This window comes from Lissotriton vulgaris, chromosome 1_1, assembly GCF_964263255.1.
Source record: "Lissotriton vulgaris chromosome 1_1, aLisVul1.2, whole genome shotgun sequence".
Taxonomy (NCBI): Eukaryota; Metazoa; Chordata; class Amphibia; order Caudata; family Salamandridae; genus Lissotriton; species Lissotriton vulgaris.
This window is the reverse complement of record NC_141685.1, coordinates 389,598,006-389,623,593: the sequence shown is the minus strand read 5'-3', so window position 1 is coordinate 389,623,593 and position 25,588 is coordinate 389,598,006. Positions and strand designations below refer to the sequence as shown.

At 46.7% G+C, this 25,588-nt stretch overlaps 1 protein-coding gene across 1 annotated transcript in view; it reads right to left on the bottom strand.

Annotated features, from left to right (window-relative positions):
• Positions 1–25,588, bottom strand: part of ECHDC2 (enoyl-CoA hydratase domain containing 2) — a 137,833-nt gene that overhangs the window by 29,503 nt on the left and 82,742 nt on the right. The window contains exon 5 of the mRNA XM_086952449.1: positions 23,307–23,399. Coding sequence (XP_086808575.1) covers positions 23,307–23,399 — 93 coding nt within the window. The remainder of the gene's footprint in view (positions 1–23,306; positions 23,400–25,588) is intronic.

Genomic DNA, 25,588 nt, shown 5'->3' with positions numbered 1-25,588 from the left:
TGCTACTTTCCAGTATGCATCTGTTCTTGGCATGTAGAGCTGCAGAGTTACACACTATGCATAGATGGCCACCTAGTGTTGGGCCCGGATGTTTGCAGTTTGTTTTGTTGTAGAAAAGTCTTTGGAAGTCACAGGATAGGTGACTCCTCCTTTGGCTGATACTGCGCATGGGCATCGGCCACATCCCCAGATTGTTTTTCGCCATTAGGGAAGTGATGGAGCTGTAAAAGAGGTAGTGATGTCCATGTGATTTGTATCTAATTAAGATAATACTGGAACAGATAAAGGTAGCCGGGGAGGCGGGTGGGCGTGTGTAACTCTGCAGCTCTACATGCCAAGAACAGATGCATACTCGTAAGTAGCATTTTCCTTTCGAGGCATATGAGCTGCAGATTACACACTATGCATAGATTGTATAGCAGTACCCACACCTAGCGGCGACCACCAGTATCTGTTGCAGTTGTTTGAAACAGTGTTTTTAAAACAGCTTGGCCCACAGTGGCTTGTTGTTTAGTTTGCACATCTACACAGTAATGCTTTGTGAATGTGTGCGGTGTAAGCCATGTAGCTGCTCTGCATAAGCCATCTAAGGGAATGTTCCCTAAGAATGCCATTGAAGCCCCCTATCTTTCTTGTTGAGTGGGATTTTGGAGGAATTGTTAACGTACGTTTAGCTTTTTGGTAACACATTTGTATGCATTTAACAATCCATCTGGCGATCCCCGATTTTGATATGGGTTTGCCTTTATGTGGCGGTGAAAAGGACACAAAAATTTGTTTTGTTGTACGAAGAATTTGTATCCTTTCGATATAGTACAGTAGTGCTCTTTTGACATCTAAGGTGTGTAGAGCTCTTTCTGCGACTGTTTGAGGCTGCAAGAAAAATACGGGCAGCTCAACTGATTGATTTAGGTGGAATGGTGAAATTACTTTAGGAAGGAATTTAGGATTAGTACGAAGAACCACTTTGTTATGATGCATTTGCAAAAAGGTTTCTTGAATGGTAAATGCTTGTAGTTCACTAACCCTTCTGAGAGAAGTAATTGCTACTAGGAAAGCTACTTTCCAGGTTAGGAATTGCAATTCACATTTATGTAATGCTTCGAAGGGTGGACCATTAACATTGTAAGAACAATGTTCAAGTTCCACACTGGTGCCGGTGGCATTCTGGGAGGAATTATTCATTTGAGTCCTTCCATGAAAGCTTTTATAGCTGGTACTCTAAAAAGAGATATATGTTGTCTATTTTGTAAGTATGCTGCAATGGCAGCAAGGTGTAGTCTGATAGACGTATAGGCTAAATTACACTTTTGAAGGTGTAATAGATATCCTATGATGTGTTGAATAGACACGTCTAAGGGATTTATTTGGTTGTTTTGGCAGTATATGACAAAGCGTTTCCACTTAGCAGCATAACATGCTCTAGTAGTGGTATGTCTAGCTTCTTTAATGATGTTCATGCATTCTGGAGGAAGGTTGTGGTAACCAAACTCTATGACCTCAGGAGCCAGATCGCTAGGTTGAGCTGAGCTGGGTCCGGGTGTCTGATCTCTCCATGGTTCTGTGTTAATAGGCGTGGAGATAGGTTTCGTTTTTGGTGTGGTACTACAGACATCTGCAACAGCGTGGTGTACCACGGTTGTCTGGCCCAAGGTGAAGCGACTAGAATGAGCGTCAGGGAATGTTGTTGTAGTTTGCGTACCACTAACGGAAGTAGTGGGAGAGGAGGAAAAGCGTACACAAAATAGTTTTGACCAGTTCATCCATATCGCATTGCCTTTGAACAATGGGTGTGGGTATCTGGCGGCAAAGCTTGGCATTTTGCATTTTTGTGGGTGGCAAAGAGGTCTATCTGAGGTTGTCCCCACATTTGAAAGAACGGTTGAAGAACTTGCGGATGAAGTTCCCACTCATGAATCTGCTGTGTTTGTCGACTTAGCAGATCTGCGATATTGTTTTGTACTCCTGGGACGTGTTGCGCTAAGAGGAAGATCTTTAGTGGTATAGGCCATCTCCATATCTGCTGTGCTAACAGAGAGCTGCAGAGAGTGTGTCCCCCCATGCTTGTTTATGTAGTACATAGCTGTCATATTGTCTGTGCGGACTAAGACAGCTTTGCCTGACACTTGAGTTTGAAATGCTTTTAGGGCTAGAAACACAGCTATCAACTCTAAGTGGTTGATGTGGAGTAGCTTTTGTTGCGGTGTCGACCTGCCTTGCATGGTGTGATGCAGTAGATTAGCTCCCCAGCCAGAGAGCGATGCATCCGCTGTCATGACTATTTGAGGAACTGGCTCTAGAAACGGTCGCCCTTTGGAAAGGTTTTTGGTGTTCCACCATTGCAGAGAACGAGGAGTCCGACCGACTACCAACACTAGGTCTTTTAATTGACCTTGAGCCTGGTTCTATTGGCGAGCTAGGCACTCTCGAAGTGGACGCATTTGCAATTTTGCGTGAGGTACTACAAATATGCAAGATGCCATCATCTCTATGAGCTGCATGAACACTCAAACTGGTAGTGAGTGTTGCGGTTTGAATTTTGTTAGGAGAGTTTGAACACTTGTTATCCTGGCTGGAGAGGGATAAGCTAGTGTTAGTTGGGTGTTTATTGTAGCGCCGAGATACTGTTGTTTGTACAAGGGTTGCAGATGCGATTTGGTGTGATTTACCGTGAATCCCAAGTCGAGAAGCAGTTGAATGGTAGCGTGAGTGTGTTGCACGCACTGGCTGTATGAGCTGGCTTTTATGAGCCAGTCGTCCCAGATATGGGAAGACATGAATATGTTGTCTTCTTAAGTGTGCTGCTACTACTGCTAGGCATTTGGTAAACACCCTTGGCGCTGTTGTGACTCCGAATGGGAGCACTTTGAACTGGTAGTGCTGCCCGTCCAGCACAAATCTGAGATATTTTCTGTGTGCTGTGTGGATGGGAATATGGAAGTAGGTGTCCTAGAGATCTAGAGTGACAAGGAAGGCGTTTAGTACCAGCAATGGAAGGACTTGTTGGAGAGTGACCATATGAAAATGATCCGATTGTATGTAAATATTTAGAGTCTGAGGTCTAGGATGGGTCTTAGAGATCCGTCCTTCTTTGGTATTTAGGAAATATAGGGAGTATACTCCTTTGTTTTTCTGATGCTCTGGAACTATTCCTATTTCATTTTTCTGCAGCAGGGATATTACCTCCTGTCTGAGCAATGTTAAATGTTCCTGTGACATTGGACCCTGCTTGGGTGGTATGTTTGGGGGGGGGGGGGTAGATGTCAGTTCCAGACAATAACCTGCAATAACCTGATTTAATTATTTGGAGCACCCACCTGTCTGATGTGATGTTTTCCCAGGCTGGCAGGTATTGTTGGAGTCTTCCCCCGACAGGAGTGGAATGTGACGGGAGAAGGGGAGGGAGTCATTGAGCAGGGGTAGAGGCAGAGCGTGAATTGTTATTTTTACCTCTGCCTTTGTTATTGTTACCCCTGTAACCACCCCTTTGGTAGCTTTTGCTGTAAGTGGACTGTGTAGGGGCTTTGTATGAGGTAGAAGCTGTGTCTGAAGTATATCCCCTGGTGGCACCTCGATAGGATGAGCGACGAAATGAACGTCTGGGAGCCTGCGACTGCAGGGCTCCCATAGATTTGGCGGTGTCTGTATCCTTTTTCATTTTCCTTAGTGATACATCTACGTTGGGTCCAAATAAGTGTTGCTCATCAAAAGGTTGATAGAATGGCACTTTGTACCTCAGGTTTGAACCCTGAAATACATAGCCAGGCATGTCTGCGCAGTAAAACGCTGGTGTTAACTGCCCTAGAGGCAGTATCTGCTGCATCTAGGGTACACCGAATAGAGCGGTTTGTGATGTTTTTCTCCTCTTGGATAAGCTCATTTGCTCTATCCTTGTACCTGTCAGGGAGGTGCCTCATTAATGATTCTAGCTCATCATAATGTGCCCTGTCATATCTGGCTAATAATGCCTGTGTATTGGCGATATGCCACATGTTTGCTGCTTGAGACGCGTTTCTTTTCCCTGATGCATCAAGTAGCTTAGTCTCCTTATCTGGTGGTGCAGTGTCACCTGATGTTTGTGAGTTTGCTCTCTTGCGTGCATTGGAAACTACAAGTGAGTCTAGTGGTACTGGACCTTTAATATATGCTGGGACTGAGAGGGCAGCTTTATTTTTTTTCTCTATACAAGGGTTTTTGACTCGCGTTCTGACTGGATCCTTGAAGACTTCAGGAGCATGCTTGATCACTCCTTTAAGCATCGGTAAAATGGACGAGGACCTTTGTGCATCATCAAATGTATCCATTAGGAAGTCTTCCTCAACAGGGTCTGTATGTATGTCTACCCCATGATATTGTGCAGCCTTGTGAATTAATTAATTAAATCCTATAGTGTCTTCTGGTGGGGAAGGCCTTGACGGGTATATGTCATCCTGAGGGACATTTGGGACATCTGGAGTGGTATAATCCTCCCTCGGGTTGGGGGATCCTGTAGGTGTGGCTGGATCAGGTATGTTACCCCCCATATCATCAGAGCTATCATCCCTGTCTGGTATGATAGAGGATGCTGGGGAATGCTGTGGTATGGGAGGATGTGGCGATGATACAGGTGAAAGAGAAGGGGAAGGCAGTCCTAAGGGAGAGGTAGCCATGTCCTTCTTCTTTGAATGCGGAGCTGGAGCTGGTGTGTCCAGTGGTCACTTTTTTAAGCCAAAATTAAGTGTCCAGTGATTGGAACCTTAGCTAGAGTCTTTTGAGCAGGGTCTGGATAGGGTAAATCCTCTGCAGGAGGCTGATCTTTTGGTGCGGAGGAAGGCTTGGGCACCGAAATGGCTTGTTTTGGTTTCTTGACAATGTCTTTCACTGGGGAAGCAGCTTTCTTTTTCGGCTCCGAAGCTTTTTTTCGTTTCCGGTATGGTTTTTGGATCAGATGGTTTTTTCGGATCCGATGGCTTTTTCGGTTCCGATAGTTTTTTGGAATCCGAAGCGGGTTTGCTTGATTCGGACCTGGGTTTCGGTGCCGAAGGAGTAGTGGTATGTTTCGGCGCCGATGGTTTGGATGTAGGTGTAGTCGGTGCCGTTGGCTTTTTCGGTGCCGGCACCGTGTGAAGGCCGACTTGAGCCCGAGTCACCTGAAAGCTTAATTGGCTTCTTCACCGGGCCCGTAGGTGGGGCAGTAAAAGCAGAGTGACTGTGTGCACCCGAGCCCGAGGGTGTGACCGGGGCCTTCTGGGTCGAGGAAGGGTTGGGGTCGATGGTCTTACTTACGACCCGCTGCGCTGGAGTGATGTCCTCGACCTCGGAATCTTCTACCTCGGAGCTGCTGATGACGTCGTGATGTTCTGGAACGATGATGCCTTCTTCGAAGATGTCTTCCGGAATCGGGGCTGAAGATCTTTGAGCCATTGTTCTCCTCGCTCTTCCGTCCCGGATAGTCTTTTTGGAGCGGAAAGAGGCACAAGCTGAACAGTCTTTCGCCTCGTGCTCCAGAGAGAGGCAGAGGTAACACACTTCATGACAGTCAGTGTGGGGAAACTTTGACCCACATTGAGGACACTTTTTAAAATGGCATCCTTTCCATGAGCTGGAGTCGAGGCCTAGCTAGGCCCGAAGGCCGTCTACGACTACCGGAATCGAGATCTTCGATGTTGAAGAGTAGCGTCGACTGGAAAGCGTTCAAAACTAAGTTTTGTAAGTTGATGAGGATTGCGCGCCGAAGGAAGGAAGGAAATCGGGCCCAACACGGAGCGCTGGAACCACATCCGAGCCCGGTGGCGGAAAAAAACAATCTGGGGATGCCCATGTGCAGTATCATCCAAAGGAGGAGTCACCTATGCCGTGACTTCCAAAGACTTTTCTACAACAAAATAAACTGCAAACATTCAGGCCCAACACTAGGTGGCGATCTATGCATAGTGTGTAATCTCTAGCTCATATGAACCCACCAGAGGAAACTGATGAGCTAGGCATGTTTGATTACTAGTTAAGGGAGGCACCAGAAAGATTCTGAGGTATAAAAGAAACAGATTCCACTTTAAATAATCAATTTTTGAGGCAAGTATTTCGGGGCATTGGTGTAAAGAGCTTAGTGAATGATACAGACCATTCTGAAGATACTTAATTGTCAAGAGGACAGAGTTGAGGTGCTTGAAATATCATAATAATTTACAATAGATGCGTCAGAATACAAAATATCAAACCACCACAAAAAGAGGTGGGACAGCTTTAATAACCCCTCAATCGATATTGCTTACTACCACCCCCTCCCAAATTGGCAATGCTCAGATGGCACTGGCGATTAATTTTGTGCCTTCTACTTTTATCCTTCAAAATTATCCTCCTCTGTCATTTTCCTGGGTCAGAACCTCCTTGCCTTATCTTTGATGACTTGATCACACCCTATGTATTCAAAGCAATGTAAACTATCATATTGTGTCATGAATGCGTGAATTAAACTTGAATCATTTAACAGCAAATTTGGAGCTAGCGACACTCAAGCTAGTCTCAGGTGCTACATACTCTTGATTTGCTCTTTGCTTCAGAGTGCTTGGCATCATTTGAACAACCTATTATGCTTGTGCTTGTTGCAGTGGTGGCTGGCAACATTAATTAATGGTGAGCACTCTCAATAAATGCTGCCGGGCACTCCAAACAGAGGCTCCTCTCCCCATGTCGATCCTGGGGGTTGCATAGAGCAGGAAACAAAGACAAGTGGGAGATAATTAGGAGCTTCAAAGAAGATGAGAACATAATAATTGAGCCGAGTGCCTCAACCGGCAACAATATGAGGAGGAAGCACTCTCACAATTGGGGAGAAAGGACCATTATGCTCCCATTAAGAGAGACAAGTACATTGATAGCATCTCGAATTTTAACAGCCTCGTCACTAAATGGAGAGATGAGGGTATACTGGACCAGAGAGATTGGCAGAATTTGAGATGCGACTATCCCCAACGAGCAACGTTCTATCACTTACCTAAAGTAAAATCTGGCCACCAGGACGGCCTGTTGTGTCGGCTAAAAACAGCTTGTTAGAGAATACCTCGACCTACATTGACAATTGAAAATAAGACCTGATCTCCTATTTGAGGGACACTAAAGACTTCTTAAGGATTATTCAAGGAGTAAGATGGGAAGAAGACATGGTATTGATAACACTAGACATTACAAGCCTTTACACCTCGATTAAACACGAGGATGGACTAAGAGCCATGAAGTTTTTCCTGGAAAAAAGAGCTCTAAAATTTTGGACTCATAATCGTATGTTGGTGGAAGTGACAGAGTTTTGTTTACAACATAACATCTTTATGTTTTCAGGTCAACTCTATTTTCAGCTCCAGGGTACCGCAATGGGCACGTGCTTCTCCCCCAGCTTTGCAAATCTTTTCGTAGGCTGGTGGGAGAAGCACTTGGCCTGGGCGGGAGCCAATGAGATGTGGATGAACAAAATTGCTCTGTGGACCCGCTACATTGATGACCTGTTCATCCTGTGGCAGGGCCCGCAGAGCGAGGCTAAAGAATATATTAAACTCCTAAATGTTAATCAGCTTAATCTTAGCTTCACAAGTAACATCAGCAAGAAAGAAGTCTTCTATTTAGATTTAAGAGTCTATGTGGAGGACAATACCATCCAAACAGCCATTTATCGCAAACCCACAGCGGGAAATACCATCCTGCATGCGGGGAGCTGCGACCCACGAAGTGTGGTCAATAATATTCCACTGGGTGAGTTCCTTCGAATGAAGCGGAATTGCTCCACAAAGGGGGAATATGAGAAAGCGAGAGGAGAATCGAGAGAAAGGTTCAAACAGAGAGGATACTGTAAAGGGATATTAGACCAGGCTGAACTAAAGAGCAACGCAGTGGAAGAAATGAACTGCTCATTGATAAACCTAAGACCGGAGACTCAAAACTGAGACTCATTACAAATTTCTCAGAGAAATCTTCAGAGATGTTTCAAATCCTTAAAAAAAATTGGAAAATTTTAAAATCAGATAATGTGGTGGGCAAATTACTATCAAAGTACCCACTAGTGACCTATAGGAGAGGAAAATCTCTTAGAGATCACCTGGTCAATAGTCATTATGAATGTAAAAGAAAAAGTAAGGCACCAGTTATGGGATTCTACCCATGCATGAAGTGCAAGGCTTGTAAGAATTCACACAAAGTCAAAGACTACCAAATACCAGGAAAAGCAGGCAAAACCGTGATATCTAAATTGCTGAACTGCAATTCAGAGTTCACTGTGTATTGCCTGGTGTGCCCATGTGGGAAAAAATACGTGGGGAGTACCACAAAACAAACCAAACTAAGAATCTTGGAGCACATGAGAGCGATTACCACAAAGGACCAAAGCTACCCCGTTGCACGACATTTTGAGGAAATGCATAAAAGCAACAGAAAATTACTTACCTTCTTTATCTTAGATCAGATGGTAAAAACAGAACTAGGGGGAGACTTGGTGAAGAAACTTCGAACTCTGGAATACAGGCTCATCATAATGCTCCAGACAAAGACCCCAGGAGGTCTTAAAAATGAAGAAGAGATGTGGGTGTTGTATGCTACTTGTATGCCACTTGTATGCTACTTGGCATACAAGCTGCATAGAACTTGGAATATTCTATTACTGTTCCTTGTTGGGGGTTCTGTGCAGGGTCAGTTGGAGCCTGACTGTGCTTGTTGCCAGTCCCTGTGGTTGTTAAGCTGTTCCTCTTATCTACAAATAAACCTTGATCCTGGAACTGACTATACATTTGAGGACCTGGTTATTTTACAACATATTGGCGACAGTGGGAGTACTGTTCCAGGAAAAGATAAGACCTGTAAGGAGGACACAGCGTTCACTTTGTGGGAAGTAAGAAATTTAAATTTATTTGAACTTGTGCCTTGATAGCACCGGCGGCTGTATTACTAAATGTGCCTTGATTGCACCAGCGGCTGTGAAACTATTTTGTTCCATTCTTTAAGGAGTATTTTATTTTTTTTCTCTTGAATTGTGTTTTAGCGTTGAATGCTACTGCGGCTGTGAGTTTGTGTAATATCGTGCATTTGATAGCACCTGCGGTAGATACTTAAAGTAATCCTCATTATTTACTCTTACGATCAAAGTAGCCAAAGTTAAACTCGTTAATTAACGGTTACTTCCTGATCGTGTACTGTCTCGAGAACTTCGTCATTTCTTCCTTAGTTACGTGATTCAGAGTGCTCGGGGTCTCTCTCCTGTTTACGTACTTGCTCTGATTCCACATCGTCACTGTGCATTGTGGGTATACTGAGCATTGTGGGAGTGACATCATCACTTCATCTCACGTTTTCGGCCATCTTGGATTGGGGAATTGTTACGAGTGCACAAATAGTATTGTCATCGTTCAAGACAGTGTTGTCATCGTTTCAAGAACAAAATTCACAGCGATACCCACGCTATTTCTACAAAAGAATTCCACAGCGATGCACACGCTAATTAGTGTGTATTATTATCATTAACAAGATATTTTTTTTTGTTTATCAAGATATATTTAAAAAAAATAAGGATTATCCAGTTACATTTTAAATATGCAATTTGTAATTTAGTAAAGTATTTCTTTTTTCTTAGCTTTTAAATTTATTAAATTGTTAAAAAGACTATTTCTAAAAGATTATAGACATGTCTAATATAATGGTTCCACCCCATTTTTTACCAGTAGCAGGGGATCCTAAAATGGATTGGGATTTGTGGTATCCCATGTATTTGGCATATGTAGATGTCCTCGAAGAAGATGGTTGTTCTTCTAAAAGAAATTTAGATCTGTTACGTTTGTCTTTAGGCGGTCAAGGCATCAAAGAGTTATCCGATTTACCTCCATTAGAAGACTCTGATAATGAATCTGATGTATTTCAGGTTGCTGTTAAACAACTCAGTATTAGATTTGGGAAAAAAGTGAATACTGTGATGGAGAGTTTTAAATTTTACTCAAGGGCACAAAAAGATAACGAATCTATCGAGAATTATATCTCTGCTTTGCGTGCTCTAGCTGGATCCTGTGCATTTGATACTATCAACTATGAACAGGTTCTAAGGGATCAAATTATGATGAAAACTAAAAGCAAAAAAATACAGGAAAGATTGTGGTTAGGAACTGAAACTTCTCTCAAAGCTGTAGTCAATATAGCAAAAGGTATCGAACAATCAGAAAAGTTTGTGACCGAAATAAGAGGTCAAAGTCAAGGTCTGTCAGTTAAAATACAAGATTCTGTACCTGAAGTTTCAATTGTCAAAAATCAAGCAGTCCAAAAGCAAACTGTTTTTCCTACATTTAAAAAAGGTGGTATTATGAAAGAGAATAGGTTGAGTAATAGACGTACATTTATAATATGTTATAGATGTGGAAGCTTTGACCATGTGGGGAATTTTTAAAATTGTCCTGCTTTAAATAAAATTTGCGGTCCTGAGGGGGGGCCTGCTGCTGAGTGCCTGGGGGGAGGGTGGACGGGATCGGCCCCAGTTTGGCATGGGGTGGGGTGTTTGTACGTAGCTCCTCCCGGCCTTTGGTGGCATTCCTTCCTTCTTACTGACAGGCGGGCCTTAGTTTGACGGGCATTCATTCACAGGGGTCAGGCAGTTGGGCGGGGCGTCGCGTGTTGACTACGTTGCACAGAGCTGGCTGGAGTCTTACTGGCCCACCACTCCCCTTTTTTGCTGCGGCTCGGTGGGGGTGTGGGCCCGTCCCTACAGGGAGCCTGCGCTATCCGGGTTGGTCTCGGGGCAATGTTGATAGGGGGGGGGGGGCGGGGGACAGGACCGGGCCCCTGGGGAGTTGGTAGGCGGCACTGCGTAGGGTATCAGGGCACGTGTGAGGGACGGCCATGACGGCATGAGGCCCGGTGGTGTTTGGGCCCACCTGGTTCTGGCGACCCGGTAGGGGAGGCGAACTGAGGATGGCGGTCCAGCTCAGCAGCAGGTGTGACACCAGCGGGCAGCACTACGGCCTCCTAAAGCTGGTCTGAAGCAGTAGGGGGGTCCGCGGCGGCCTGCCCTCCGTCAGGAGATTCGCGCAGCGTCCAATGCAATGTTTTTATCCAGACGATGTTTACATATGTACGGTGTGGCCTGTTCAGGTTGTGAGGTGTGTGAGTCAGTATGTTTGCTGTAATAGAAGTGCTGGGGGGTCGGTGGGTGTGATGGTGAAGGGAGTTGTGGGCTCTGTGGGCGTTGTGTGGTGGGGATGTTGGGTTGATCAGAAATTGATGCGAACGGGGCTGGGGCCGGTTGTTTCTTTTGGAGATGGGCATGGCGCCCATGAGCAAAGGGGCGTTGTGCTGGAGAAAATCTTAGGTACAAGTTTGCCGCTGGGGCCTGGAGAAGGGGTAAGTTATGAGGGATCATGGCGCTTCTGATGCGGGGCGCTGCAAGTGTGGGGGTGTCCTGGGGGATACCAGGGCTGCTGCTGGAAGGAGTAATGATGGGACCCAGTGTGGGTGGCGAGTTTCACAGTGGATACTATAGCAACGGGGTTGACAGGGATGGCCGGTCAGCTTCCATGTGGTTATTTGGTGGCGGGACATTGGTTTTCGGGTTGTTGGAGCTCCGGGGTTGTTTATACCGGGGGGAGTGTTCCGCGAGATACAACGCTGCCCTCCCCATGACGGGCGGGCCGGCGTGGCGGCGTCACGTGGGCGCAAGATTGGAGTGGAGAAGGTAGAGGTGGGGGCTAGATGCCCCTGGGGTGGTGGCCAGGTTTGGGTGTACCAGGTAGGTGGAGGACTGCTTCACATCTTGACTTAGCGGATGCGCAGGGGGGGCGGCTGGTCGGGGGGGGGGGCTGCTCATGCACGGGCAGGGGGATGGTTGTGACGGGTTATGCCGGAGGTTCAGAGGTTTAGTTTTCAGGATTTGGTGGCATGGTAGTTATGGGGGGGGTCTCATGAACGGAGTGCAGGAGGGAATGCACAACCTATGTCAGCGTTTGCGGGTCTAACAGGGCTGCGCGGGGGTTCTCGTGGCTCAGCCCAGCTAGCTCAGCCGGTAGAGCATAAGACTCTTAATCTCAGGGTCGCATGTTAGAGCCCCACATTGGAGGACTAATTTTGGTGAGCGTCGTAGGGTGACGAGCGTCTGATGCGTCCGATACGGCAGGGGTGCTGTTTGGCGGGAAGGTTCTGGGAGTGGTGTGTTGGCGGTAGTGAGGAGTTTCCTGGAGGTGGGGGCGGGGAGCTGTAACGCGGTGGAGAGGTATTGGGCCGCTGTGTGCTGAGGTCTATGTGAGTTTGGTTTTCAATTTGGCCTAGGGTTTGGTACTGCATGCCAGGGGGTTGGAGTGTGTGGTTCATAGTTAGCTGCAGGTTATGAAGGTACTGTAGGGAGATTAGGTTGGGATTGCGACGGGGCAGTTGGTAGTGCCAAATTAGGGCTTCGGCTTTTCGGGGAGCATCAGGGGGATGGTGTAGTTGTGGCGGAAGTGTGCCCGGGCAGGAGGGCAGTGGGGGCCGGGTGTAGCGGCGTATTGGTCGGTCTGTGCGGGGGCAAGGGCGTGTGTGGAAAGGGCGCAAGGGATCTGTGAATGGAGGAGGTTTGGAGTGAAGTAGGGGTTTTCAGCAAGGGAGGAGACATTTCTCCTGGTTTTTGGCCTGGTGCGTACCCGGGCTGTGCTTTGGGGACAGCTTGGCGGAGGAGTGTGGTTTCTTGGATGCTCGGGGGGGCGTGACGGCTGTGGTCATTGGGTGGGTCCTGGGGGCGCTGTCGGGCAGCGGGTGTACAGTGAGGTGTTTGTGGCGACGGGGTACTGGGGGTGTGGTCTTTTGCTTTGCAGCAGTGTTTTAGGCTGGCGGCCTGTAGTGTTGCATATCTTTGGAAGATAGAAGTTAGAATGTGAGAATTGTAAGAATGTCTTGCACATGATTCTAAGAGGGTTGACCGGACCTGATCTCTACTTCACACTGGCAGCACATTTCATACCTGCTTCCTTACTTTACTTGGAAAAGCCATAAGGGGGCTGGGGGAACACCATGCATTTCTGCAGTACTAATTCTTCTTTTCTACCATGGGGTCAGGATGTAGAGCAGGGCCAGGGCTGTCGCCTGGAGGGGGGTGACTTTTCTCCTGGCAGGTGGTCACCACGGGAGGTGCACTAGCGGGGGTTGGACGTGTTTAGGCAGGATCCCCGATGTTGGGTGGTGAACGGTAGGAGACGGGGCGAAGGACATTGGGAATGGTTTGGCGCCCTTACGATTGCCGTACGGCGCAGGGAAGGTAAGGTTGCCCTGCTTTGAGGACACATGAAGGAGAGAAGTTAATGGGATATGTCAGGCTGGCAGTATCCTAAGGTGCCTGACAGGGGATGTGTTTCCAGGGAACGGAACATGGGGGCGTCCTGGTCGGGCGCAGGGTTTGTGCTTGGGGCGAGACCGTTTTGGGGGCTGAGGATTTGGAGGTCCAGGCCAGGACGCCTGGGTGAGGGGGACGGTTCGGTGTGAGATTGATGGTTGGGGCCTTTGGTCAAAGGGAGCCGCCTGTCGCGGTCCGAGAATGGTGGGGGACTGTTGCTCACGTGCATTGGGGTAGTGGTACAGGCAGGGGATGGTCGTCCTCGGGGGGGTGCCTAGCATGGTCAAAATTTGACCCGAGACCGTTTTGGGTACGGACAGCAGGCACGGATTGGTGACTGGTCGTTCACTACGTGTGGTGGGAGCCACTGTACATTATCCAATGCATGGGGTATATAAGAGATGAGGTGTGGATGACCATGCAGGCTTTTGGTTCTTAACAAAGATCGATTTTGGTTTTCTTTGAGATTCCTTTTCTGGATCGCGAGCGGTCTACAGATGTTATTATTTGCCATGGGATGCAAAGGATGGAGGTGCAAGGGGTGGATGGCCGTTCACCTCGGAAATGGTGAGGGGACACCTTGGGCGACTGATGAATGGCCCGGGCTGGTTGTTGGTTTTATGAGCCAAGTACATGTGGTGGACGGTCGTTCGCCGAAAGGGGGGGCAAGTGTACGACACACGTAGATATACAGGATGACGCAAGGGAAACAGGGGGGGTTTCATGCTTACCTAAGTACAAAGTTTGTTGTCATTGGCATCACATGAGCATCTGAAGTTCGCGTCACACTCTAGTATGCTTCTTTGTCTTCATGAACTTCTAAGGTTACTCATTCTTTACAGAAGGGATGCAATTACATACAGGGGGGGGGGGAAACTTGCAGGTTACTCGGCATTTGGGGGGGGGGGCTCTTTTTTGTGGGCCAGGGGCGGTCAGAGGATTTCATTGGCTGCCGGAGGGGGAAAGGATGTTGGTACAAGGGGTGGATGGTCGTTCACCTCAGGAAGGGGGGCACATTGGATGGACAATAGAGTGGTCCAGAGCGGTTGCTTGTCCTGCTGGACATGATTACGGGTGGTGGAGGCAGGCCAGGTGGTGGCTGGCCGTTCACTGCGTAGGGGGGGGGGGGGGGGGACAATTTTCGGTTCACATGATTGGGACCGGACATGTGGCTGGTTTATTCGGGCATTGGTCCAGGTGGTGGATGGTTGTTCACTGCGTTGTGGGGGGTGCTGTTTTTCCGGCTAGGGAAGGCCCTACGCGGGGTTTGCTTACCCGACACGCAGGCAAAGGCGGGAGTAATGGACCATCACTGCATTGCAAACAACTTTCGTGGTGGGGTTTGTCCCGGGGACGTTCCTGACTTTTAGGGGACGCATGTTGGGTGGACAGTCGTTCACCAGGTGCTGCTGAGGGAGGCTGCCTTTCGGCACGGGAGGGACGGGCGCGTGGGCCCGTTCTGGAAGGGCACCTTTCGCGATTCACGTTGGTAACAAGAGTGGTGCTTTGCTGCAGGACGCAGGGTGAGGTGGTGGATTGTCGTCCACTAGGAGGCTGCAGGGTCGCTGGTAGGAGGCGAAAGGTGCCCAGGGCAGTGGGGGGGGGGGGCAGGTAACCGCCCTCCGGGGGTTCCCTGGGTGGCAGTAGTTTGGAGGGGTGGGGAGTCACATACGGGCGGATCCACCCCTCGGGTGGGGGGAAAACGGTACACAGGTGACTGATAGTGGGGCATGGGAGGCAATGAGCAATAAAGGCAAAGTCAACAGAGGATGCTTGGAGGGCAAGTGAAGGTGAGAATGGGGAAAGGAAGGAGGTTATTGAGTGAATGGGTGAAGAGTCATACAGGTGAGATGGTTTTGGAAAGGCAGAATGGAGAATGCGTGGGTATGGGATGGAAATGTATATTTCATGCATTGATGTACTGTTAATAAGTCTAAAATGATTATGGAAACGTATATTTCGTGCATTGCTGTACTGTTAATAAGTCTAAATGATTGCAACCTTGTCCTAATAAATGGCCTTTTACGCTTCAAGTAACAGCGTGGAGTGTAGTTATTGCACGATGCGGCCCCCGGGGGAAGCGAAGGTCACAGACCAGTCTTCCCCCGGGGTTTTCGCGCAATAAACGGAAGGACAAGGTGGAGGGCGGGACTACAGGGGTTAAAGGAAGGGGTGGGATAGGGGAGGGCATATAAGGTGTCAGGAGAGGAAGATCCGGCCTCTTCCTGACACCTGAGCACCACCGGGAGGGTGTTTTAATTTTGTCCACCCGCCCACCCTACAGGTTTCAGGGAAGGACCGGGGGTGGTTGGAGGGCTGGGGTGCCAGTTTAGGGCAGGTTGCAGAGCAGAGGCGTTACGGTAGTTTGGAGGGGTGGGGAGTCACATACGGGCGGATCCACCCCTCGGGTGGGGGGAAAACGGTACACAGGTGACTGATAGTGGGGCATGGGAGGCAATGAGCAATAAAGGCAAAGTCAACAGAGGATGCTTGGAGGGCAAGTGAAGGTGAGAATGGGGAAAGGAAGGAGGTTATCGAGTGAATGGGTGAAGAGTCAAACAGGTGAGATGGTTTTGGAAAGGCAGAATGGAGAATGCGTGGGTATGGGATGGAAATGTATATTTCATGCATTGATGTACTGTTAATAAGTCTAAAATGATTATGGAAACGTATATTTCATGCATTGCTGTACTGTTAATAAGTCTAAATGATTGCAGCCTTGTCCTAATAAATGGCCTTTTACGCTTCAAGTAACAGCGTGGAGTGGAGTTATTGCGGGAAAAACACAAATACAAAATAGTAGGCAAGAACACCCTGGTTTGGACATATTTTTGCCCGCCGGTTCGACTCCCCGGCACAATACGAAATGCGCATTTTTCTCAATCTCTGTCATTTGCGCAGAATGTTCCAATGCCCTCTTGTCGCCGGTTGCCAGGCGTTCTGCCATTAACTCTGAATGCCGCAGGTACCATCTCAGCAATTAAATCATCCGCTCACCTTTCTTCGTAGGAAATGGCGGAAGGAAGCTTAAAACTTTTATACTCGCTGGTAAAATATTACCTTACCTCTTCTTATCTGTGAGCTGTTGCTGTGACTCAGAGTTAAACTTCAGGTCTGCAAAAAGTAATTCACTTGCATTAAAGTGTGTTAGGGCTGTTGCTTTTCCTGCCCTCAACAATATAATTCCTAGAATTATTAGGTAAAGGGATTGTATGCACATAAGAGCAGACTTTGAGAAAATAGGAGCTTATACGTGTGTTAGTCCTTTGTTTGTATAACTTTGGTCACAGCATTGCGTCTGCATCTGACGTGCAGTAAATCCTGGCAGTGCACCTCGGAGCTTGTTAGAGATGGCAATGCAGATAGGTTGGATGCAAAGTTCAGAGTTCGTTGTCGATTGGGCGGAAATTATTTTAGCTCAGTGATGGTGTTCTGGAGGCGTGGCAGGGCAGTGCTGTGGGTGAAAGGTTGCCGCCAGCCAGAGCAGAAAGGATCATTCTGTCTGGTGTAGTATTAACCAAGAAGAACGCCCCCTACCTCTGTCCATTGAGTGCGCCTCTAAACTACTTCAGCCAGCGGAGTTTATTCAGGTGCGTGAGAAGCTCTTTCTTAATTAGCCCAGCTGGACCAAGACATAAACATCTTGAGGGGGAATAGAACCTGTCTTCACACAACTGCTACCACAATGGAACAGGACCCGGTTTCTCATTTGTCTACCTGCACACCAGTAACTGTGGCATTGATTTAAGCAGCAGTGAAAGCGATCGCTTTCGCAGTTGCTGACAAAAAGAAACTCGAGACTGGTGCACGCATGCCCAGCATCTGTCTTCAATTACCGCAGGCCCTGACAGCCGCGATAATTGACGAAATATGGCCTTCTGGTGCGCGTGACCGCACGCAATATGCAATAGGCGGAGTTACTCTACCGCCTATGGCCCATTGCGTGATCTCTTCCAAAAAGACACGCACCAGAAGGCCAATTGAAATGTAGCTGGCAAAAATAAAGGACTAAAAATCACGAGCAGCCAGAAATTTTTAGGTAGCTTTTCGGAGACGCTAACTACAGGACTCTTAGGCTCTGCCTACACTGCTTCGCAGTATGACGTAGGCCCGAGCCCTAAAAACGCTGGGTAGCCGCAAAGTTTCGTGAAGATAGTACTAGGACTGGGTGTATATCGCCTTGGCCAAATTTGATGTGGGTATAATGTTTTTTTGAATGTGCTACTTATTGTCAAAAATCTGGATACTACCACCATTCTGGCGTTTTTCGGTTTTACTGTGATTTTTAGAAGATGTGTTCAGGTGGTTGAGTCACATTGTTGTTTAGCCTTTTCTAAAGTCGATGGTGGGTATCCTCTCTGTGCGAATCTTTCTGCCATTTCTTCCATTCTTTGTGTCATTTTTTCTGGAGTTGATGTTATCCTTTTTACTCTTAACATTTGTGATGTTGGCAAATGCTCGTTCAGTGAGGTTTGGTGGCAACTGCTGTAGTGCAATGTATTATTTCTGTAAGCTTTTTTACGAAATATGTCTGTCTCTAATCCTTCATTATTCCTGGTGATTTCTACATCCAAGAATGTGATTCAAGTTTCTGATATTTCAACTGTGAATTGTATTCGCTCATCCATTTTATTCCAGGTAGATAATGCCGTCATCAGTTCCTTTTTGCGCCCTCCCCCCCCCCCCCCCCCCAATAAAAGAAAAAAAAAAGAAAAAAAGGCAGGCGAGCCCGGAGCAATAATTGGCCTGAGAAAGGGGGCCACGCCCCCCCAAAAAACAATAAAAATAAAAACTAATGGCTGGCACCGGGGGATGGGGTCCCCAGGACCAATAGAGGCCTCAAGGGGGGGGGGGGCACGCAGCCCCCCTCCTTAAAAAATTAAATATATGTGATCATGCCCCGGGGATGGGGTCCCCGGGGCCAGAATTGGCCAAGGGAGGGGGGCCCACGCAGACCCCTTCCCTTTCAGAATTTTTTTTTAAAAAGGGGTCAGGCCTTGGGGGATGGGGTCCCCAGGCCCAAAAAAAGGAAAAAGAAGGAGGGGGGGGCACACAGCCCCCCCCCCAAATAAAAGAAATTTGAAAAACGACATTGTGCCGGAGGCCCGCCCCCTCCCAGCAACACTCTGCAAACACACCCTGTGGCGCGTTTTAAGTAGGGGCAATAATTCCCCTTCAATACTGGGGGTTCCTGGGGAGCAACTAGCCCACCAGGTACCTCCAGTATGCGTCAAATGGCTGCCTTGCAGAGAGGTGGTCAGAGGCCACGCCCCTTTTTACACCTCTCTGCAAAGCAGCTCTGTGGCACTTGGTGGAGGTACCTGATGGGCTAGTTGGACCCCAGGGACCCTCAGGACTCAAGGTGATTTAATCCCCCGATTTACAACGCACCAGGGGGCGTGTTTGCACAGTGGTGCAGGGAGGGGGCATGGCCTGATTTGACAAGTGTGCAAACACGCCCTGCGGCACGTTTTAAGTTGGCGGATTAAGTCCCCTTCAACCCTAAGCGCCCTTGCGGGCAAATTAGCCCACCAGGTGCCTCCAGTAAGCGCCAGGGACCTGCGTTGCATAGTGGTGGTCCAAGGCCATGCCCCCTTTTTATACCACTCTGCAACGCAGCTCTGTGGTGCTTACTGGAGGTAGCTGGTGGGCTAGGTGGCCCTCAGGGACCATCAGGATTCAAGGAGATTTAATCACCCAACTTCAAACACGCCACAGGGTGCGTTTGCACACTTGTCACATCAGGCCCCGTCCCCCTCCCTGCACCGAAGTGCAAACGCGCCCTGTGGCGCGTTTTAAGTTGGGGGATTAATTTCCCCTTCAATCCTGAGGGTCCCTGGGGGCCAACTAGTCCACCAGGTACCTCTTGTAAATGCCACAGGGCAGTGTTGCAGAGAGGTACCCCGAGGCCATGCCCCTTTTTACATCACTCTGCAACCGCGGCTTCTGGTGCACTGCTGGTGGGGCGATGAGGTCCTCTTGTGTCCTGAGGACCTCAAGACACAAGTGGACTTCATCCTCTGAGCAGCAGTGCACCACAAGCCTAATTTACAGCGTGGTGTAAAAAGGGGCGTGGCCTCAGAACACCTCTCTGAAACACAGGTCTGTGGCACTTACTGGATGTACCTGGTGGGCTACTTGGCCACCAGGGACCGTCAGGATTCAATGGGACTTAATAGGGATGTCATAGTTAGCAATTAGATATAATTTAAATTCACTGAAAAAACCATTCATCTGAGATATCATCAGTGATGTCATCAGTGATGTCACTGACCATGTCATGAATGATGTCATATGTGACGTCATAAGCAGTGCATTGCGGGTGCGCGAGTTATAGTTAGCGGAACTAACTATAACAGACAAATTTCTGTGGTTTTGTAAGAGTGAAATGTCCAGCTAACTATAACGTCCCTGAAACCTATGTTCTTTTTCAGTAAATTTCTAAGGTTTTTTAAATGCTAATTTCTAACTATAACGTACTTGAAGCCTATGGTTTTTTCAGTGAATATATATACATATCATCAACCACTACTTAATATATGGCCTACCATGCTTGCTGAATGTGGCTGCATGTACAATACTACACCTGCGACTTAAAGATCATGTATGGCCTGATGAGACAGCTGGTCATTTAAAAGATGAAGGAATAAAGGAGAGAAAAGGAGCAATTCTGTCTTGAAGGGAGCTGCTTGAGGAAGAGCATGGCATTTAACAATGGACCCTAACCCAAAGTTGAGAACATTCTTGGCACTGACTCATAGAAGTGGTACAGTGTACTGCCAATCAACATCCCTCAAAGAGACCTTACTACTGGAACATTGCATGAATTCCTTTTAAAGGATGACCTATATGCACAGGAGTGGAAGGGGGGTCTCCTCGGTGCTCCACAGTCTGCAGGAGCCTTAGGGTACCTTAGAAATGGTAGAATTACTGTTGTGTTTGATATATGTATTGTTGTTCTTTGGAATTGTTTTCCTTCAAGCTTCTGTATCTCAGCTATGTCCTTTCAACTCTATTAAAGAAGCCATTATCCATGCTCCTGTCCTATCTCCTTTTGATTTGGACAGGAAATCTATTGTTACAGTTGACGCCAGTAATAAAGGTTTAGGGGGTGTACTGTCTCAGATTGATGAGTATGGTAAAGAATGCTTGGTTGCATATGCTTCTAGGGCCCTCACTCCTCCAGAGTGTAAGTTTTCTGTCATAGAGAAAGAAACTTTGGTAGTGGTTTGGGTTTTTCAGCATTTCAGAAGTTTTGTATGGGGTAAAAATTGTACTGTCAGATCAGACCATAAACCTTTGGTTAAACTTTTGACTACGGAGGGTTTATTTAAGGCATCTGCTAGGATTGCGAGGATGTCCATGCGATAACAGGAATATATTTACAAGATTGAATATGTTCCAGGTAAGAACAATGTTTTGGCAGATTTTTCATCTCGCATGCCTTCTGAATTGCAAGATTGTGAAAGTAATGAGTGGGATTCTTTACAAGTGGCTTTAGTTCATGATGATACCCAATTTTGTCTTGAAAATTAAAAATGGATTGAAGAATATCGTAAAGAGAAACTTTTGGTTCTACTTAGTTCTTTCATTCAGGATGGTTGGCCAGATAAGTCTAAATTAGTTCAGGATCTCAAGCCCTTTTGGGAAGTCAAAAGTGAACTCTCTGTAGTGGATGACACAGTTTTTAGAGGTCATCTTTGAGAGCATCCATTTTAGAATTGTGCCATGAGAATGATTGTGGTATAGTTAAGACTAAACAGAATGTTAAAAAATGGTATTGGTGGCCTGGCATGGATGTTAATGCTGAGAGGGTTGTTAGAGATTGTGTCATTTGTGCTAACTCAGACAAGGCTCTTGTAACATTGAGACCTGATATGTGTGAACCGATTGTTCCTGATGGTCCTTGGCACACGGTTGCTATTGACATCATAGGTCCCATAGGTCAAAACTCTAAGTATATTATATCAGTTATTGATGTTTTCTCTAGGTGGCCATGCATCACTATTGTTGACAAGGTTGATTCCGCTGCTGTTTTACAATTCCTAGATAGTGTTTTATGGAGGAAGGTCTTCCTGTTCAGGTTATCAGTGATAATGGTGTACAATTTGTTTCCAAATTAACTAGATCTTATTTTGAAAGAGTTGGTGTTAAACATAAAACTACTTCCTTGTACCATCCTAGTGGTAATGGCATGTGCGAGAGATGCAATAAAGTCCTTAAGAGTGCGATTCAAATTTCAGGGCTTAATGGAGGCAATTGGGAACTTCAAGTGTTTAAAGCGGTTTGGACTTATAGTACTAATGTTCATGAGGCTTTGAAAATGTCTCCTTTTGATATCATGAGAGGACGCACAGCTAGAACCAAGTGTGTTACTGATTGGTTGCATAAAAACTTGTGCCACGATATTAGTATGGATTCAGTCAGGAATAGTGTTCTTGAGAAACATTTACAGTATAAACGCACGTTTGATAACAAGTTTGGTGGAGGTTTGGCTGATGTCAAAGTTGGAATGTGGGTTAAGGTTAAAAAACTTTGGAAGGTTCGTAAGGGAGAGTCTCAATTTTTTCAACCACTTAAGATTAAGAAGGTCTTACGCAATGCAGTCCTTTTGAGTGATGGGAAGGTTTGGAACATTAGAAGAATTGCCATTTATAGGGGAAAGAATGATATTCCTGTTTCTTCTGGGAAGAAGGATTTAGGCGCTCTGAACGATTTTTGGGAGGAGGGACAAGGTGATGTGATCTCTTCGTCTCATTCTTCTGAAACGTCTGTTGATTCCCCTGAAGCTTCTTCTGGAATTTCTCCGGGAATTTCTTCTGATGTTTCTCTCAATTTGTCTGATAAGGTTTCCTCTGATAATATGACTGGGTCTGTTGTTGCTAACAATTCAGGCAACTCTGTTGTGGATTCTGCAACTCCAGATTTGTGTCCTGCATTCAAGAAACGTGTTGTATCCAAACCCAAATGGTTGGATGACTTTGTTTGTTGATTTATTATCTCATATTTTATATCCTTTGTAATTATCCTGTATTTCTTTGTTTTTCTAAAAGAGGAAGATGTGTTGTGTTTGATATATGTATTGTTGTTCTTTGGAATTGTTTTCCTTCAAGCTTCTGTATCTCAGCTATGTCCTTAACATTCTATGCTGGTGGCTTGGGGACAGTTGCTGTGGAAGAAGACCTGTGTAGGCTGTGTCCTACCTTGCTCCTGTGTTCTTGCAATAAATCTTATTCTACTTAAATTACCTGATTCCTGACTTTACAATTACCTTCTCTAGGGTAAGCATGCACCACCAACAAAAGGGACCCTTTTACCGTTAACACACTGCTGCAGGACCTTATGGTGCCTGTGGCTATGGAAGTCTCTGGCAATTCAAGCTGGGGAAATCCTGATAGATGGGGAGAAGGTGCACTACCACCAGCCCCGAGCAGGCAGGCCGCACCACCACCCCACTGCCATCCTACGTCCTCTCAGCCAAGCCATGTAAAAACAGGTTGGCAAAAGACGTAACCACATTGAAGCATAGTGGGGGTTGCCGGGCGCTGCAGGAGACGGAAACACTGTCATATGATTGACACATACCCGCCTCAAGCCCTCTCTTTTAGTTAGTGACTGAGAGACTAGCAACAGTAGACGAAGGCTCATTCCTCCTTTTGCCACAGTCTAAATATGTCTCTGTTGGTTGGCTTCGGGCAATATTTCTGATTTCTTTGCTGCAATGTCCATATATTTAATAACATTAAGCTGGTATTTGTGGTACTGCTATTTTCAGTTCAGCTGATGGTTTGGTTTTTAAATGTCAAACTCAATATTTTCAAACAGCAAGATGTTGTAATTCTGCATAACTGCAACAACATGTATTTCACCGTTGTTAGCTTAAAAAGTCCCCTTGAAATGATCTGTGCATACTTGCATCATGCTGTTGAAGCCAAAAGAACAAGAACAACACATGTGATAATTCTGCAAAGATGCATTTGGAACTTGTTTTTGTTCTATTCGTTCATACCTGCTGTCCTGAGATCACATGCTAACGCCAGCTCCAAACCTCCTCCCAGTGCGTGGCCATCAAGAGCAGCGATTGTAGGCATGGGCAGTGCAGCTAATAAAAAACAACACACACACACAAATAACATTTTCATTAAACCTTAACAATGACAAAATCCTGCAAAGCAACATTCGAGCCTAGTTCATTAACTTTCACTAGCAATCGGCTTTGAGACTGAGAAGCAATGAGAATAAAACGTTGCAAGGAGTCAGAATATTCTATTTGCAGGGCTGATTCTACTGGTCTATTAGAGCATGGATGTGACTTAGGAAGCTCAAGGACGGTTGGCCAAATAGGATCAATCAAACATGGTCTGTTCTGATGCTGCTGTGAAGGCTGAAGGAGCAGCCATGATCCGTTCAGGAAAAAGCCCATGGCCCTATTCTAGCCACAACTCTCCGCCCGTGTCCACATATGGCGGAGCCGAACATGCACTGCTGACTCAGAGCAGCTCACTTTTACATGTAGCTAGTTTACCTAGTTCTGGCTTTGGAGAACAAGACACAGGTGACAAACGTTGGTAAAGTCAATAGGTCTTGCCTTTTGAAACTTTTGTCTTTGCTAAAGAGGAAACTAAAAAAAAAAAAAAGTAGACGGGCTGCAGCAGCCTTGTAATAATTCTCAGAAGGGGGAGAGGGTTGGGGGGGTGTGTTTCTTTTCATTTAGTGATCCAAGTTGGATTGGTTAAGTAAAACAAAAAAAACGTAGTGTCAAAGTTTTTAGTTTTTTTTAAACAAAAGGGAGCTGGAAGGAAGCAAGAAGGAGAGCAGGGGTGAAAGCAACATGGAGGCCATTGGTGGTGGGGGAGATCGCAGATGACGGGGTAGCAAACAACATGGAGGACGGCGGGAGAAGTGCACAAAATAAGCAAGAGAGAGCGACATGGAGCAAAGGGGAACAGAGGCACGTGGTCAAGAGAGCACAATGTGTAACAGGGAGAAGCCCAGGGGCCAAAAAGCAATGCAGGGGAGAAGCACAGAAGCGCAAGCACGACACGACAGGGCATGAGTGAGAAGCTCACAGGTGAGATCAACATGGAAGGCGATGGAGGGGCAAAGAGAAGTACATAAGGGAGATACTTGGCTGCAACATGCACTCTCATGGAGTTCTTAATTAAAAAGTAAAAAAGGAGTGTCTGAAAAGTAAGCAGTGGAAGAACATAAGTTATGAGGATATGCTCCAGGGGAGGGAGAAACACATAAACGCACACACAACCAGACTTCAAAGCAAGATTCACTGGATGTATAGGTTGCTTTATTAACAGAATGCAATGTAATCCGATGAACACTACATTTTCTTAATCCCACTGCAAAGCAATTAAAATGTACAAGGCAATCAAATAAGAATTTTGTGTAACTGTGAATCTGCTCAGCGAGCACTCGCCCTAGGGTTCACAGCAACATCAGGCCATAAAGTTCCTTCTCAACGTTCACATATTGATTTCCATGACTGAGGCCAACATGTTGATAGATATAGACAATATGTAATGGGTCTTAATCTTTGATATGAATTCGCTTTACTGGACACTCAGATGCATAGTTTCAGACGAGAACAAGTTACTCAAGAGTAAGTAAACGTAAACATAGGCCTCAACTTTCCATGAAAACAACATTCAAGTAATGAATTTAGAATGTTTGTTAAAAAATGAAGAGCTTTTATAGGAACTAAGAGCCATGTTTAGTGAAAAGGGGGTGGTGGTTTGGGCAGGGAGGTTAGTGTGGTGGTGATGAGGTGGTGGTAAGGCTGCTGAGGGTGGTAGTAGGTTGGTGGTGGTGGTGAGGGGTGGTGATGGTGAGGGTGGTGGTATTTAAGGTGGTGGTAGTTTTAGGGGTGGTAGTTCTGGTTGTGGTCAGGCTGGTAGTAGGGTGTGGCGATGGTGAGGTTTGTGGTGGTTAGGGTTGTTGTGGTAGTTAAGGTGATGGTGGCGGCTGTGATTAGAGTGGTGGTACGGGCAGTTGTTGGCTGGGCTGGGGTGATGTTGGTGATGAGGTTAAGGGGTGTGGTTATGGTGGTGATAGGGATGTTTGGTGTCAGTGGACAGGGTGGTGGTTATTAGGGTGGCAGTGGTAGTACAGTGGTGGTGATAAGGAAGATGGTGGTGGTAGGATGCTGGTGGTGAAGAAGGGGAGAGGTAGTGTTTCTGAGGATGGTGGTGATGGTGGCAGAAAGGTGGTAAAGGGGTGGTGGTGAAGGTAGTAATGGTAGGTCGGTGGGTAGGGTAGGGTGGTGGTGGTTGTGGTGGT